A 16,755-nucleotide genomic window follows, 5' to 3' on the forward strand; every position below is an offset into this window, starting at 1 on the left:
AACTTTAAAAAGATTGAAGTAATACTTTAAAAAGAATGATTAATGTAAACTATGAACTTTGGATGACAGTGACATGTCAGTGGTCGGCAAACTCATTAGTCAACAGAGCCAAGTATCAACAGTACAACAGATTGAAATTTGTGAGCCAAATTTTTTAAACTTAAACTATATAGGTAGGTACATTCCTTATCAAGGTAGCGCCCACACGTGGTATTTTGTGGAAGAGCCACACTCAAGGGGCCAAAGAGCCACATGTGGCTCGCGAGCCACTGGTGTAGGTTCACAGACGTTGACAATGGGAGAGGTTGTGCAACTGTAAGGGCAAAAGCTATGTATTTTTTGCTCAACTTTGATGTGAATTTAAAACTGCTCTGAAAAATAAAGTCCATCCAAAACTTAGTAACTTGTGTGCTAATACAGTAAAAAAACAAAAACAAAAAAAAACCAAGGCACATCCAAATACGTGTCTGAATTCAGTTTTTTTTATTCATAGGCAGAATATTCAATACCCATACTGAGTGAGGAAGCTCCCTTCCACCCCCAAATTTTGTCTTCTACCTCAAGTCTGGGGCAATGAAAATACCCAGTAAAATGGAATACCACATAGGGAAAAGCAAGGTCCTTTGTCCCCTCAAGCCCTTTTGGGAACAGAACCATGAAAAGTATGTAGAAAAAGAATGGATCACTTTAAAAACGTTCGCTTAAATTCAAACTCCTTTAGGAGAGATGACATATTAAAAGGCTGAGGTCATCCAGTCATTGAAATGTGTGTAATTGACAACTGGGTTATTCTGGAATAGAAAAGGGAAGGTATGTCCCTCCGTGGGAAACACTTCATCCCCAAGGTGGTGGCTTTTGAGAATGAACCAGCAAAGCCACAGGTGTGAGACCAGCAATATCATCTGCCAGGCAGGATTTTCTATCCATAGTAAGCCAGGCTGGCCTGTCAAGCTGGCCTGCTCTAAAGCTGAAGCTGTAGACTATCTACAAACAACCAGAGGAATCTGAAAACATACTGTAAGGCTTCGAAAAATGGAAAGAAATGTTTCACGAATCATGTGATATAATTTGCAGGTCCACACAATTTGTAATAAAGTTAGTAAGAAACTTTACTCTTCAGGTTTTTTTTTTGTTGTTGTTGTTTCTTTTTGTTTGTTTGTTTTTTTACAGAGACAGAGAGAGTCAGAGAGAGGGATAGATAGGGACAGACAGGAATGAAGAGAGATGAGAAGCATTGATCATTAGTTTTTTGTTGCAACACCCTAGTTGTTGTTCATTGATTGCTTTCTCATTTGTGCCTTGACCATGGGGCTACAGCAGACCGAGTAACCCCTTGCTTGAGCCAGCAACCTTGGGTCCAAGCTGGTTAGCTTTTTTGCTCAAACCAGATGAACCCACACTCAACCTGGCAACCTCGGGGTCTCAAACCTGGGTCCTCTGCACCCCAGTCCAACGCTCTATCCACTGCACCACTGCCTGGTTGGGCTACCCTTCAGTTTTATGGCAGGTTATCTATAGCAGTGGTCCCTAACCGCCGGGCCGCAGACCGGTACTGGTCCGTGGGCCATTTGGTACTGGACTGCAGAGAAAGAATAAATAACTTACATTATTTCCGTTTTATTTATATTTAAGTCTGAACGATGTTTTATTTTTTAAAAATGACCAGATTCCCTGTTACATCCATCTAAGACTCACTCTTGAGGCTTGTCTCGGTCACGCGATACATTTATCCATCCCACCCTAAAGGCTGGTCCGTGAAAATATTTTCTGACATTAAACCGGTCTGTGGCCCAAAAAAGGTTGGGGACCACTGATCTATAGAACTCCTGCTGTGAAAGTAAAGTTACAATATCCAGATGTGACCCTTTGAAGTGTAAGTTGACTTCTATTGTTCCAGTAACACCAACAGTCATTGCTCCCCTGTCAGCACCAGAGTGAACTCTACCAGTGCACACTGGTTCAACTCACTGGCTCAGTTTGGATTTTGTTTGTTGACAGTTCTGCAAAAATGAAACCTCTGGTTGTCTGGTTTAGCTTTAATAGACAGCAGGTGCAGTGTTAGAGAGGCAAAATTCCGGGTAATTCCAATATTGAGTCAACCAGCTGTATCTATCAAGCAAAGCCAATTCAGGTGTCAGTGTCCTTCTAAGAGGCTGTGGAGACCTGAGTTAACCTAGACTGAAGAGGAATGTTGCACCCCAGGATTATATGTCAGAAATTAAATGAACCCAAGGTATAGTACATACATTAGAAACCAATGAAGCACTTGTGAGTGGCATTCTGAGTTGCTGGATTCAAAGAACTCAGCCCAAGCAGCCTTGGCTGGACTCGATGTCACTGTAAGCTAGTGTCATCACTTTATCCTTTACTGCTGTCAACCCAGGATCATACCAGCCCCTTCTACTTGCCTTGACTACAGGCCAGTTCCAAAGCTTCACTATTCCTAAGAATTGAACCCATTTGTTTCTCTTTTTTGGGGGTCCTTTTTTACTCAGTCCTCCACCCCTCTGACCCAGGCCCCTCCTGGTTTCCTGGACAACTGTCACCCTATGAGTGTCTCTATTTTGCTTAATTCATTTTGTTCGTTAGATTCCACACCGATTTGTTTCTGATTGGTGAGGAAGAACTGAGGAAACAACATATCTTGGTGCCCTTGGACAGTCCTGCCTAGCGTCCTCAACCTTGCTCTTTGACAAGCAGAGTTTCTCATTTCTGTGCAAAATGGTCGCGACTAACTGCTACTAGGAGAGAGGGGTTCTGCCCAATGTGGGCTATTAAATTCCTAAGAGATTACATTCTAACATGGAAAGGGAACCAAAATGTGAGTGGGCAGTGCACCCCTAGTACTGCTTATGTTTTGAAACATTCAAGAAACTTGAGATGAGGACTGAAAACCTGTGTTGTTATGACATCTAGTCTCAAGTCAAAAATTAAAAGGGACTTTGGTGATAAATCCTTGATCCTATCTCTTGGAGTTCTAAATCTTTCATGCACTGTCTTAGAAAACAAACCAATTAATAAATTAAGGTCCTGGCAAGGAAGAAGACACCCCCTGGTTGCTGGCCAAGACTTCCCCTAGGAGACTCTTCCTTGCTTTTCCAAGCGTAAAATATGTAAGCTGTCAAGGCAAATCCCAATTGGAACATGAATCATAGTGACAAGTGAGATAATATGACTAGGGAGCAAGAAGCATGTCTACAACCCTCAACAGGCCAAAGTTTAGAATGACAGGTGTGGTCTTCCCTTGCCAGACCCCAATTACTGCCAGTATCTACAACCCCTAGGAGGGCAGGGGGCAAATGGGAATATGCAGGTGCCCATATTTTCTCCAGTCCACAACTATGGGAATTCCTTTATGAGGATGCAGAAAAAAAAGCTAGAAATCATATCTGTGTCCTTTATTCCACCTACTAGGCACATCCAGGAGCCATATGCTGAATTCTGTCTCAACAGGCTGCTGGAAGGTTTCCTGGGCTCGACACACACACCTGGGCTCTGCTGTCCAGACAGACGGTGCGGTGGACAGCAGAGAGAAGCTGAACCTGGAGCCAACCCCCCACCCCCACCCCCGCTGCCCAGCACTGAAAGGGATGGTGAGGAAGTAGGATCCCGATGGAGGAGGCAGCAATGGGCCTTGAATGACCTAAGTTGCACATTTTGAAGTGAGAGGTTTTTCCACCCAGCCCTCCATGTTCGAACTGTGGGTAGAGGTGGAGCTACTGTTCCCCGCTGTGGTGCTGTATTCTTCCAGAAGTCCCTTTCCTTTTCCTGCTGTGGTTAAGATTTGGGAGCAGAAATCATTCATTGAAGAATGCAGAAGCCACTTGCTAGAGTCCCACCTTTGGGGATGAGCTGTTTGGGGCTTCAGGAACGAGATGGAAAGCAGGAGACAGGAGAGACTAGAAAGGCTACCAGCCCACAGGTAGAGCCTGGGAGCTACGGGCAGTAGGGCCAGAGAAGTGTCTGGTGGATTCATGGGTGGGAAGCTGAGCTACCCCTGGGCTCAGTCACCACCAAAGATGGAAGAACCAGGGCAGAGGCCCCTGGCCACTTGCCTAGAAGACAACTCAGGCGCCAAGTAAAAAAGACTCCACGCAGAACTTCCCCTATCTGCCCCCCAGCAGTCTCACATAGCCCATCTCAGACTGAACCCAGAGGCCAAGGAGGCAGGGCCTATTGCTGGGACATCATGGCAAGTGCCCAGTCCAAGAAAGCCACTGTGATGTCCCGTAGGCAGAGCCAGGTCCAGTGAGCAGCCTCTCTGAGCTGTGTCTTCACGCAGTCCCAAGTCACCTCACCTCTGGGAGGAAAACAGAACATGAGCGTGGGTTGGGAAGTAGTGGTGTGCGGCTGTGTCAAGTCACAAGGCTGCAACTCAGACCCACAACTGCAAACCAGAATGGCCAAGGGCTGAGCAAGGGACAGGGCAGAGCGAGACTGAATGGAGGAAAACCTTGTCCCTGGAGAAAGGGCATGCGGCCATCGGGGCTCCAGCAGCCCTGCGTGTGGGTCTCACCTGCATGCCTTGTGGCAGTGCTCCTGGGCCTGGGCCAGGGCCTCAAGCAGCATGTGCCATGCTGGCAACAGCACGTTGTGGTAAAGGAACAGGAGCAACTCCCTCAGAGAATGGAGCAGCTGGTTCAGGGCATCAGGGAGCTGGAGCTGGACCGTGGAGAACAAAGGGGGTCAGAGTGCCTGGGAGTGCATCCGGGCCCTGAGCACCCAGTCCATGGGGGGCTGCACCTTCCCGAGGACTCAGCTCCTGGCAGGCCAGCGCCTTCCTGACCTCCCTGCCTCCAGCTTACCCTCCGGGAGAGGCTGCTGAGGCTGTCACCAACATAGGCAAGGTGGGAAGCACAGTGGGCCGAGAGGAAGCTGGCTGTGGCATTGACATGGGTCCAGGCCAGCTGCAAGCTGGGCCTCAGCACAGCCAGCAGGTGAGAGCCCCAGGCAGGCAACGTCTCCCCTAGCCAGCTGTAGAAGATGGGAGGGAAGGGCTGAGTTTACTCAGGCAGCTCAGCCCCCCAAATGTGGTTAGGGGAAGGGAGCCTAGGAAAAGGAAAAGGAAAACCACAATCACTTCCCACTGACCGTCAAGGCCATCAGCGCCTTGAATGCCCAATCCTTCTCTCCCTCCTCCCCTGCCCAGGAGGTGCTAACCTGTAGCCTTGCAGGCTGTAGGAGTAGATCTTGGCACACGCTTGTTGGCCAGCAGGCAAGATACCAGATGACTGAAGCAACCGGCCAGAAAGGGAGGCTGAGTAAAGGGGGCTTCTGGTGAGCTGGGAGGGCAGGGGCAGGGAGTGGCCAGACCAACACTACAGGTTCCAGAGCCAGCCCAGTGAGGGAGGGGGCAGACCTCAGGGTGTTCACAGGGCTGCGGAGCACGCCTGGGGGAGGGGATGCAAGCCTGAGTTGCTGAGCCCATTTCTCTTGCTGGGCCAGGTGAGCAGGAGTGGAGCAGCCGGGGAGCCTTGGCCTTCGGCATCAGAAAGCTCTGGGTATGGCATCTACCCTTCTATTTACCAGCTGTGATCTTAAACTAATTGATGAATCTTTCTGAGCTTCAACTTCCTTAAGAGTTAAAAAGGAGATAATACCCACTTAAATGAGACCATGAATACGCAACACAAGCATTTCTACACGGCAGAGCACTAGTCCTATCTGAAGTGGTAATGTCACAGCTGTGGACACAAAAACCTGTCTGGGCAGTGTTTGTTTTGCAGCATCAGGGCAAAGTGGTGTGTGCTAAGGACAGGGGTGGTACACCTAGCTCTATGCCCAACCCCATGCTGTCTACCCTGCCTGCCAATCCCTGCTTACCTTGGAAAGAGCTGTGTGACCGGAAGTCGTGACACAGGAGACCTACGGCAAAGATCAGCACCATCAGGAGCAGCTGTGTCCAGGGCAGTCTGAAGCCCCGAGTGCGCTGTAACAGACTCTAGGTGGAGAGCGGGGAGCACTGGTCAGAAGGGTGAGGGGCCGGTGTGAACTCCTAAGGCAGGCCTCAAGCTAGGCCTTCCAGGGAGAGGGTTACGCCCTCACACTAGCCCAGAGCTAGTGGGGGGTCCAGGGACAGGTGGGAGAGCAATGCGATACAAGCCCAAACCAGGGTGTGCCAAGACAGAGATGCAGAGGAGTGTGGGCTGGGGAGGGTGGGTGCCGACACCTTGCAGGCCACGTCACAGGCGATGACATCATGGTTATTATAGTTGCCTTTCCTTAGCAGCTCCTGGTTGGTAAGCTTGAAGGATTGAATGGTTTCTTGCAAAGATTTCTGTGCCTAGGGGATAAGAAATGTCAGGTTGAGAGCATAAGATTTGGCCCATGAGGGAACCCTGAGCCTCCACCGGGTTCTCCATGCCGAATATACTAACAGAACACCTTCTCAGGGAAGGGGGGACAGTGGCTGGGGGTACGAACCCAGAACCCAGACGAGGCTCAGCCTGCCATGTCCTTCCAGCTTCTCACCTTCTTGGGAATCCGCTCCCAGGACCTGAGCAAATGCTCCAGAAGCAGGCTGTGGGGAAAGCACAACCCTTCCCAATCAGGCGGCCCACATGGCCCTTCCCATCCTCCACTAGGGCGGCTCAGCCTGAAAGTCCACACCCCCGGCCAGCAGAGGAACAGCCTCCCACAGGCCACCCAGCAACGTTCCCACTCAGCTAGCGAGGCATGAGCCCAAACAGCAGTAACAAGTGTTCCCCTTCTACTTCTAGGGCAGGGACAGGCTGGGAGACATACACTAAGGCTTCTCTCTGTGGGTGAGAGGTAGGTGACACCCCCCCTCCCCCGCCACCTGCCTGGATTGTGACAGGTGCTTAGGGTACAGCTGCCTCCAGACACCGGCACTGAGGGGGTCCACCATCAGGCATTCGGTTAGGCTTCTCAGGAGCTGCACAGCAGACAGGAGAGAGACTGCTGGGAAACGGGACTGGGGAGGGGGGAGTACTGAGAGTGATCCCCTTTCCTACGTGAGACCATGCAGGCAGTACATGTGCCCAGACCCCAGAAGTCTCAGAGGCTGTGTAGGGGGAGGCTGGGGTCCCAAGGTAGAAGAGCTCAAAGATCACTCATCTGCAAGTGGGAAGACATCAGAGACCAGCCAGACCTGAACATGCCACCCTTTCAGCTCTGTTCTTCTGAGTGTGGGCATGAGGGAGTGAGCCGGAAGGCTGTCAGAGGGAGCTGAGGGATACTCAGGACACGGGTCCATGAAGGCAGGGCATTTGTCAGCAGATAGGGACCTTTGCAGCTGACCCCCAAAGGGAGAAAGGAGCTTCCCACCATTTCCTCACCTCTTTCTTCATCTCAGGAGGGCAGTTAGGGGAGGCTCTGGACAGGAAGGAGGGGAAGTAGGTATGCAGGGTGGATTCCGGCTTTGCCCCGAAGGCCAGCACCTTCAGTCGGGGGTAGAGCTGACACAGCTGTTCCTGCAGGCTGGGATGGGGAGGAGAGCCAGGCAAAGACTCTAAATGGAGTTGTGCACTGTGTCCCTTCTGCCTGCTTCCGAGTCCATACCCTGCCTGAGGAGGGGACTCTAAGCCCTTGTGATGGCTCTGGATCTTTTTAGATTCAGAGACTCCTTGGAAAATCTGATGGAAGTCATGGATCCTCTCCCTAGGAAAATGCCCACATGCCAATCCACCTGAGGGTCCAGATATATAGTTTCATGGGGTTTGCTCATCCCTTGAACTTGCAGGTTGAGAATCTTAGATTTAGGGTGGCTGAAGAAGGGGCAGGAATATCTTGCCTGCTTCTAACCCCGCACTACCTGGGCGTCAGGGAGTTGTTGGGCATATAGGCAAAGTCCAGAAGCGGGAAGAAGTCTTTGGGGCCAATCATGCCAAAGCCCTTGGTGAGGTTGGGGTGCATCCTGTGGGGGAAGAACAAAACAGGCTGGTTGGGGACCACCACCTAGGCCATGATCCCAGCTAAGACCAACTTCTAGGAAAAAGGGCATAAACCCTAGCCCACACCTTACTCCTATGGTCCCCTCCCCTTCCTTCACCATCACATTAGGAGGTGGGAGGAAGTGACCCCGGTTTTCCTCACATCTATAGAGACCAGTATCCCAGCGACCCAGTTCACTCAGCCACTTGGAGACACCTGGGCCCTCCCCCTGCCGTCCCCCCACTACTCACAGGAGCAGCCGATCCAGGTATGAAATGGCGAAGGGGGACAGGGACTTGATGCCCAGCACAGGCAGCATGATACCCAGCCATACTGTGGAGACAGGTCAGGGAGGGAGCCTCAGACTCAGACCCACCAGGGACACTACAGAGGTGCTTCCTGGCTCCAGGACCATCCTTCTCCCTTCCCCACTGCCTTGTTACCTTTCAGTCCCTCGGTGAGGTTGGCAAAACCTGCTTGGCCCAGGGCCCACATGATGGTCAGACACTTTGCTGGTCGATTCTGGTGGGACCTCAGCAGTTCCAGGAACTGAGGAGACCAGTGGGAGGGATAGGGCAAAGCATCAGGAGCACCCTCAATGCATCAGGAGCACCCCCAAGGCCAGGCAGGAAGAGAGCTCCTGAGAGAAGGGACAGGCCCAGCAACAGTGGAGCACTGTGGGAGTGGGTGCAGTGAGTCAAAGCATTGGCTCTGGCACCAGACTGTGGCCTTCCCCCATACTTGCCACTTACTAGTTGACTGACTCTAGGAAAATGACTGAACCCCTCTGTGGCTCAATTTTGTCATCTATAAAATGAGAATGGCAGCACCTGCCTCAAATACATACAAAGCAGACACACAGTAAGTTGTAATAGTGTCCGCTATTATGACTGTTCTTACAGGGTCTTCTCCTAGCCCTTGATGGAGTCCACAGTGCAGATTCTGCCCAGCCTCCCCAGTCCCAGCTCTGTGGTGTCCCTACCACCACTCTGAGCTCACCTTGCCCAGGTTCACTGTGGCAATCTTGGGCTTGTCTTGCAGAATGGCCTGGATACAGATACGGTAACCATGTAGTGACTCCCCTAGACAGATACATGTTCTTAGACCCACACACAGGCACCCCAAACCTGAAATCTCCCCATTGGCAGCTGTGAGCCCAGAACCCAGCCCACAGAGTCCTAACTTCCTCCTCCCCTTCCAAAAGTGTCAGGATTAGCATGTTTCCCTGCTGGAAACAACCCAGCCACTCTTAAAGCAGGAGAAAGGGACTAGGTCCTCAAGATGAGGCTGGGCTATCCCTCATGGGTCCCTCTCACCTGGAGTCTTATCCAGCTCTTGCAACATGGTGAACAGACAGTGGTCAAAAAAGAGCTCCAGAGACCCCGCTGCCTTTGCCAGCAGCCCTCGGATGATCCCACGCAGCTCCCGGCTCACCAGGCTATAGGGATAATCTGGGGCAATAAGACTCCACATGAGTGCTGGGACCATCAGCTCTGGGCACACTAGTCTGCTCCCTGGGAATGGTGAATGGAGGCAGAGGTCCCCTGCACTAAGGCTGGCATCCGCCCTATCTCAAGACAGCCTAGAAAGCTTCGTAGCCATGATGATTTAAGAGCAGCTTCACCCACATAAATCAGGACAGTGGGGGTCACTGGGGTCTATTACTAAGCAATGTGCTTATACACAGCCATTTCAGAATTTTCCTGAACTTGTCTGAGCTTTAGGAAGTAGAGAACTAACCGTGAGTATGCTGGCTTAGTGTGGGTTCACTTAGAGGTGCTTGGAGCTTGTAGTTGAGATAGCTGGCCAGGTCCTTCAACCATACGGATGGATTCCCAGAGAACACACTCTGGCTCTTGTCTAGTTCCTTCTGTAGAGCGGCCACGTCCAGCTGCCAGAGACACAGGCCCCCATGGTCAGCTGTGGGTGAGTTGTGAGTGTTGCAATATTGGGTAGAGGTGGGAAAATTGCTGAAATGGTGGTGGTAGGAAGAACAAAGGATTTCTGCTCTTAAACATAAATATGTGGAATGCCACAATTTTGCTGCATCCAGATCTTTAGAAAGTTTAGGAGAGTTGGAATTACGGATCTTAAGGCCCAGTACTCTTAGACCCTTCACATGTTCAAGGGTAAAAATAAAGACAAGATGCAAAACGAAAGATCACTGCTTCCATGGGGTGAGGCACCACAAATAGTTTCTCTAACTTCTCCCTGGTATCTCTGGGTTTCAAGGCTCTTTTCTCACTAATCCATGTTTCCCTTATAAACTTATTTCCTTTTTATCCTAAGAGCCTTCCTTGGGGTTTCTGTTCTTCCCTGAATGCCTCCTCTCAACCAACAGTTTCCCAAATTCCACAGGTCCCTCAGCGTCCCCTCCCCTCCCACTCCTTTCATCTTCTCCACACCTCAAGTCCTGTTCCTTCCCCACCTAAAGCCTAGGCACACTCACAGCTTTCAGTGCCTCCTCCAGGCTGCGGAAGCGGCCCTGCTTCTGGCTTTGGTTGGTGAGGGTTGCCACCTTCTTAGTTTGTTTTTTGTTCGCAGGTTTCTTTGGCTCCACAGCAGGGGGTGGGACCTGCTCTTTATTCTGCTTCTTCATGATTTTCTCAAAACCCCGCTCATAAAGGGTGCTTGTCGTCTGGATGGGAGCTGAGGTGATAACAGGCAGAGAAAGGGGGGCCATCCTTGGATCATGAGGACCTTACAGGAATAGTGGTCCCTTCTCCCACAGCTGTCCCCTAATTCATCCCCCTAATTCATCTCCTGGAAGGAGCTGCCTCACTGCCTCTGCTGTGTTGCTTAGGGAGCAGGCCAGGGAGCCCTTTTGGTTGCTTCTTTCTGTCATCACAGTTCAGGGGCTCTTTCACAGAAATGAGGCATTGATTAGTACAGGAGAGTATATGGGAACTAGCGAAGGGGTTAGAGACAGAGCGCTGGTTTCTCCGGGGAGTGGTTACTAGTCTGGGAGGTCAGGATTTTTCCATCTTTGTTCTACCCCAGTTTCTCTTCGTTCAGATATGACAACTGCGTAATCAACAAGTGGCAAGCTTTCTCCACTCCTCCTCGAGACTTTGAGGAAACAGATGCCACACAGAATAAGACTTGGTGGGTGTCTAGAGTGTCCAGTGGGTCATTTTCCTCAGGCTGGGCCTGCTGTCCGTCCTCCCCTCCCCCTACCTGCTGGCTACTCAAGGAGGGGGCACCTTGTATAATGAAGCAGAATGCCTCTTCCTAGCTCTCCGACACCTGCTCAGCGAGGCCAGGCTAGGGCCCGCTAACAGCTGGTAGGGTGTGTGTGCGGTGAGCTCAGCGTCCGAGGACCAAATCCTACTCCCCTCTAACAGGTGATTCTAGACAAGGCATCTGACTTCATTGGGCCTCAGTTTACTCAACTGCGAAGCCAGGACAGCAACCTGCCCTGCACTGTCTACCATTTGCGAGGCTCAAAAGAGACAAGGCGAGGGTAGCGCTCCCTGAATTAGGAGGCGCCGATCGGCAGGAGAGCTCGCGCCTGGAGGAGCCCGGGGTGTTCAGCTGCTCGGTACCCCCGGGAGGGGCAGGCCCGGGTCAGGGCGGCGGCGCGGGCGGCGGGCCGGGTGGGTACTCACGGGTCAGGTCGTATTTCCACATTCCGTTCGCCTCCCCGAGCGCCCGGCGGTCCACTCCGGAGCCTCGCCCATTGCCACCGGCCCCAGGGCGCCGCCCTTTCTTCACCACCTCCCAGCGCCCCCCACCCGCTGTCCTGGATGCCATGGCTGAGACCCTCCCGCCACTGTCAGTCGCCTTCCTGGGCTTTCCGGTCTGTGTGGACGCGCCGCGCTCTGCCACGTCTCCTCGCAGAACCTCGCGGCGCATGACGACACCGCAAGGCAGCCTGGGACTTGTAGTCTTTCGTTTTCCTAGCGGGGGGTCGGATGGGGGGGGGGGAGTCGGAGCACCTTCACAGCCCCAAACATCCAGGCAAAGGTGTTGAGACAGGATGCTATAACATTCAGTAAACTGTTATGAAGCACCTACTGTGTGAAGGCCGCAGCATCAGGTGACTTGGAAATTTAACTGTTGCAGTTTTTCTTTCTGGAAGTGCTAGAAGGTTGGGATGGAAATTGTTGTCTTCACCTCCAGGAAGAGTTTGTAGATTAAATGCTTCCCTTCCTTCTAGGACAGTGTTTGTATTCTGTTGCTAGTGATTAAACTTTGAGTTTACTGGGCTATAAAAGTCTCTTATGAAGGAACAAGGAAGAGGATGGAGCTTGAGGGAAGAGGCAGTTTTTGGAGGGTAGAGAGTGAAGAGTCCTGTTAGGAGGCAGAGTAAAGTCTGTGGGTCTGGGACAGCCTGTGTTGGGTTTTCCCCTCCATACAATGGGAAAGAAATAGTTCTGGCTCTGACTGCACTGAGTTCCAAGCCCCAGATGTGGCAGGAAAGTGATCAAAGCAATTAACCTGAAGAACCACTCAAACAGGTTACTACTCAGACATTCACTAACCCTGGAGGGCGTCCATGCTTGTAGTATCATTGAGAAAACAAAGCTTGAAGCAACCCAGCAGGGGAAGATGAGGGAAGGTGAAATGAAAGTCACTTATCACAATTAAGGAAATGTGTTATTTTGTGTATACACCTACATTTGAGGATGAGATTCATACCTGCTATACTGAGATACAAGGCAGGCTAGCTCTTAAAATAAGAACTAATAGACCCTGGCTGGTTGGCTCAGTGGTAGAGTGTCCGCCCGGTGTGCAGGAGTCCCGGGCTCCAGTCCCGGCCAGGGCACACAGGAGAAGCACCCATCTGCTTCTCCACCCTTCCCTCTCTCCTTCCTCTCTTTTTCTTCCCCTCCTGTAGCCAAGGCTCCACTGGAGCAAAGTTGGCCTAGGCACTAAGGATGGCTCCATGGCCTTTGCCTCGGGTGCTAGAATGGCTCTGGCCACAACAGAGCAAGGCCCCAGATAGGCAGAGCATCACCACCTGGTGGGCATGCCGGGTGGATCCCTGTCAGGCGCATGCAGGAGTCTGTCTGCTGGCCTCCTCACTTCTAACTTCAAAAAATACAAAAACTAATAGAGACCAAATTCCTAGATGATGGACAGCTTAGAGAGTGATGAATTAATTCCTTAGGAAGGAGATTAGAGAAGGCTTCCTGAAGGAGATGGCATTTGAGATGGGTTCTGAGAAATGGGGGACTTTTCATTGGTTGGGGATCAGGACAGATGGAGAGCACAGGCAGGTTGTATGGTTTTATTGATTTAAGCAAAGGCCTGTAGGGGGGATAGTGCAGGGCAAGTAGTTTAATGCGAAGTAGTTTAGTGTGACAGTGCATAAGGGGGTTTTGGAGGTGATGAGATCTGAGCCCATAAGCCATGGGCTCATAAACCAAATTTAAACTTTATTCTCCAGACCCTGGGAAGCCAGCAGGAAAGAGGCATGACCCAGTGATTTGGAAAGGTGAGTGAGGATATGTGGAGAGTGCATGGGGGTCAAAGAAAGGCAGGAGCTGGGAGACGTTCAGCTCTTGCTGCCTCTCCCTTCCTGTCCTCCGGCTCCTTCAAGCCTGATCACGGCTGACTTTGCCTCAGGTAGCTCTGAGATGGAATACTTTTGTAAAGAACCATAGTTAAACTGATCACTAATCAGTTATGGTAATTAATCAGATCATTGGTGTATCTCTACTCAGAGTCCAACAACAATATCCCTTCTTTGCTTGACCCCTTGTGGTCCCTGTATGGTCACAGAAGAGACACTGTTTTGGAAGAGAAACAGAATGGGCTTTCCATGGAGACCAAGAAGGGGGCTGCTCCATGGTGAAGAAATACAGAAGGATGGGGTGGGGGTGCTTTCTTTCCTGTTTTTCCTTAGAATAGTCTGGCAGGTCATCTGTAGTAACCTGGCATGTAGGGGACAGAAGTCATTCACTTACTTCTCCAGCAGCATTTCCAAAGCACCTGGCACTGTGACAGGTGGAGCTGGAGGACACACCTCACTTGCTGTGAGGAACTCAAAGACTGTGTCGGAGACAATTGTGTAAACAGAAAATGACAGTTCACCATGTGATGTCTTCGATAGAAAGGTACACTTAGTACGTGGTACTGGGAAGAGGAGGGGGTGGGGGAAGTGGTTTTATGTCCCTGAGCTCTGGGTATTTGAAAAAGCAACCTTAGGCCCTGGCCAGTTGGCTCAGCAGTAGAGCGTCAGCCTGGCGTGCAGGGAACCCGGGTTCGATTCCCGGCCAGGGCACATAGGAGAAGCGCCCATTTGCTTTTCCACACCCCCCCCCCTTCCTCTCTGTCTCTCTCTTCCCCTCCCGCAGCCAAGGCTCCATTGGAGCAAAGATGGCCCAGGCGCTGGGGATGTCTCCTTGGCCTCTGCCACAGGCGCTAGAGTGGCTCTGGTCGCGGCAGAGCGACCCCCGGAGGGGCAGAGCATCGCCCCCTGGTGGGCGTGCCGGGTGGATCCCGGTCGGGCGCATGCGGGAGTCTGTCTGACTGTCTCTCCCCGTTTCCAGCTTCAGAAAAATACAAAAAAAAGAAAAGAAAAAGCAACCTTAGACACCAGCCATAGAAGTGGGCTGGGGCAGGTACCTACATGGGGTTTGAGGGAAGAATCAAAAGATGCTGGGTTAAAGGGGACAGGTAGGTGTTCAGTGGGATAAGAAGAGGTGAGCTTATGGAAGCACAGTTTGACCCACTGTAGTATTTTCCTGTTGCTGCTATAATGAAGTACCACATACTTAGCGGCTCAAAACAACACAGATTCTCTTACAGTTCTGGAAGTCTGACATGAGTCTCACTGGGTTAAAATGGGTATCTGCAGGTTGTGTTGCTTTCTAGAGGCTCCAGGGAGAATGTTTCCTTGCCTTTCCCAGCGGCAAGGCTGCCTGCATTCCTCGGCTGATGGCCCCCTTCCATCTTCAAAGCCAGCAACACTGGGTCAAGTCCTACTCACACTGTATCACTCTGACCTTGTCTGCACTCCCTTCCATTTTTATGGACCCCTGTGATTACTTGGGCCCACGTGGATAACTCAGGATACTCTCATTTTTTTTTATTATTATTTTTTTTCAGAGAGAGAGAGGGATAGACAGGGACAGACAGACAGGAATGGAGAGAGATGAGAAGCATCAATCATTAGTTTTTCATTGCGTGTTGCAACACCTTAGTTGTTCATTGGTTGCTTTCTCATATGTGCCTTGACTGCAGGCCTTCAGCAGACCGAGTAAACCCTTGCTGGGGCCAGCAACCTTGGGTTCAAGCTGGTGGGCTTTTTGCTCAAACCAGATGAGCCCGCGCTCAATCTGGAGACCTCGGGGTCTCGAACCTGGGTCCTCTGCATCCCAGTCTGACGCTCTATCCACTGTGCCACCGCCTGGTCAGGCTACTCTCCTTATTTAAGGTTAACTGATTAGCAACTTATTTCCATCTACAACCTTAATTCCCCTTTGCTATGTAAACTAACATATTCACAGGTTCTGGAAATGATCATGTGGACATCTTTGGGGGGAGGCATTATTTTGCCTACTGCACCTACTCTACCAGAAGAATGAGTCTTGGCCTGAAGATGAACATTGGGCAATGCAGAACACCCTCCTTATCCTTTTCTAGTATCTACCTGAGATAATGGAGAACAGCTTTTTAAAATTAGGTAAGGGGGCCCTGGCCAGGTAGCTCAGTTGGGTAGAGCATTGTCCCAAAGCACAGAGGTTGACAGTTTGATCCCCAGTCAGGGCTCATACAGGAACAGCTCAATGTTCCTGTCTCTCTCTTCCCCCCTTCCTCTCTTGCTAAAATCAGTAAATAAAAATTTTTTAAAATTAGACAAGGGGATTTAAAAATCATAAAGATCAATAAAAGCAGGCAGGGAACTTGTTGGAGGAGAAAAAAGAGATAAAGGCCAGAAATCTCTGTGTGTGGGGGAAGTCAGGAGGAGGAAGAGGGGTGAATGAGCAATGAGCAGACAGGACCTGCTTATCTTAGGCTATCTGGAGCCATCACAGAAACTGCGGTAGTCTGGAAGAAGAGTCATGGAGAAGGGCCACAGAAGAATCAACCCCACTGTACCTCGTTCATACTCAGGATGAAGAAGAAACAGCTACTAGGACTAGCCTGAACCTAGAAGAACATTCTGAAGGTGATAGCTCTGTGGTGTTCGGGGAGGGATACTCAACCATTAATCAGGTGATGTGAATTCTAGTCCAGGTTTTTACCACCTTGAGACAGTCATGTCACATGTGGGCCTCAGTCCCTTCATCAGTAAATGGGGCACCCATCTACGTGACTGCTAGCATTTTGTTTAAATGGGCCAGGCACCCACATTAATTTCTGTGCCCTCAGCTCTTATTGGGCTTCCAGGACTTTGGTTATGATGACCCTTTGCCGGGGCACACGCCCGCAATGTAGGGCTCTGTGGGTGATGTGAAGGGCTTCCTCATCCTGGTTCCCATGAGACCTGTTCTACAGAAGGAACCACACAGGCACTGCGGTCCTTCCGGGCTCCAGTGCTCGGAGTTGCTGACTCGTTGTAACCCACTCAGCTTTCTCTGTCAGCTAAGCCCTTGTCCCCAGCTGGACTGCTGTGAGGGGTGTGAGCTTTGACAAGGGGGAACCACATACAGTCTAACTGAAACAAAGGGCCTCCTGGCCAGGCCAGGACCACCCAGCTGCTTTCCTGGCTGCCGACTGTCACAGCCATGGTCCCAAACCTCGCTCCTCCTCAGGGGTTGGGAGTGGGGCATCCAGGCCTTCCCTCAGAACCCCGGCCCAGTGTTGGGAGATGGGGACTGGGTCAGAGCTGTGCTCGGGGGCCAAGCGCCATGGTGCTTTCTAGCGTGAGAGAAGGTGGCAGTGGCTGTGCTTGTCATCGCCTCGGGGAGG

At 51.1% G+C, this 16,755-nt stretch overlaps 1 protein-coding gene across 1 annotated transcript; it reads right to left on the reverse strand.

The window, feature by feature from the left end:
• Window positions 1-1,470: 1,470 nt before the first annotated feature.
• Window positions 1,471-11,713, reverse strand: TMEM214 (transmembrane protein 214). The gene is made up of 17 exons (XM_066378695.1): window positions 11,502-11,713; window positions 10,343-10,542; window positions 9,634-9,784; window positions 9,210-9,344; window positions 8,893-8,975; window positions 8,337-8,442; window positions 8,145-8,226; window positions 7,775-7,876; window positions 7,299-7,440; window positions 6,804-6,895; window positions 6,472-6,520; window positions 6,170-6,283; window positions 5,824-5,941; window positions 5,161-5,257; window positions 4,806-4,974; window positions 4,517-4,662; window positions 1,471-4,300 (listed from the first exon to the last, which is right to left on the reverse strand). Exons 1-17 carry the CDS (start codon window positions 11,644-11,646, stop codon window positions 4,174-4,176), a joined length of 2,058 nt encoding a protein of 685 aa, XP_066234792.1. The 5' UTR covers window positions 11,647-11,713; the 3' UTR covers window positions 1,471-4,173.
• Between the last annotated feature and the right edge of the window lie 5,042 nt (window positions 11,714-16,755).

This window comes from Saccopteryx leptura, chromosome 3, assembly GCF_036850995.1.
Source record: "Saccopteryx leptura isolate mSacLep1 chromosome 3, mSacLep1_pri_phased_curated, whole genome shotgun sequence".
Taxonomy (NCBI): Eukaryota; Metazoa; Chordata; class Mammalia; order Chiroptera; family Emballonuridae; genus Saccopteryx; species Saccopteryx leptura.

Coding starts and splice junctions, on each gene's coding strand:
- TMEM214 (XM_066378695.1), bottom strand. CDS start 11,646: ATGGCATCCAGGACAGCGGGTGGGGGGCGCTGGGAGGTGGTGAAGAAA. Junction 7,441..7,774: donor AACAACTCCCTGACGCCCAG/GTAGTGCGGGGT, acceptor TCCCCATCCCAG/CCTGCAGGAACAGCTGTGTC. Junction 4,975..5,160: donor TACAGCCTGCAAGGCTACAG/GTTAGCACCTCC, acceptor CATCTTCTACAG/CTGGCTAGGGGAGACGTTGC.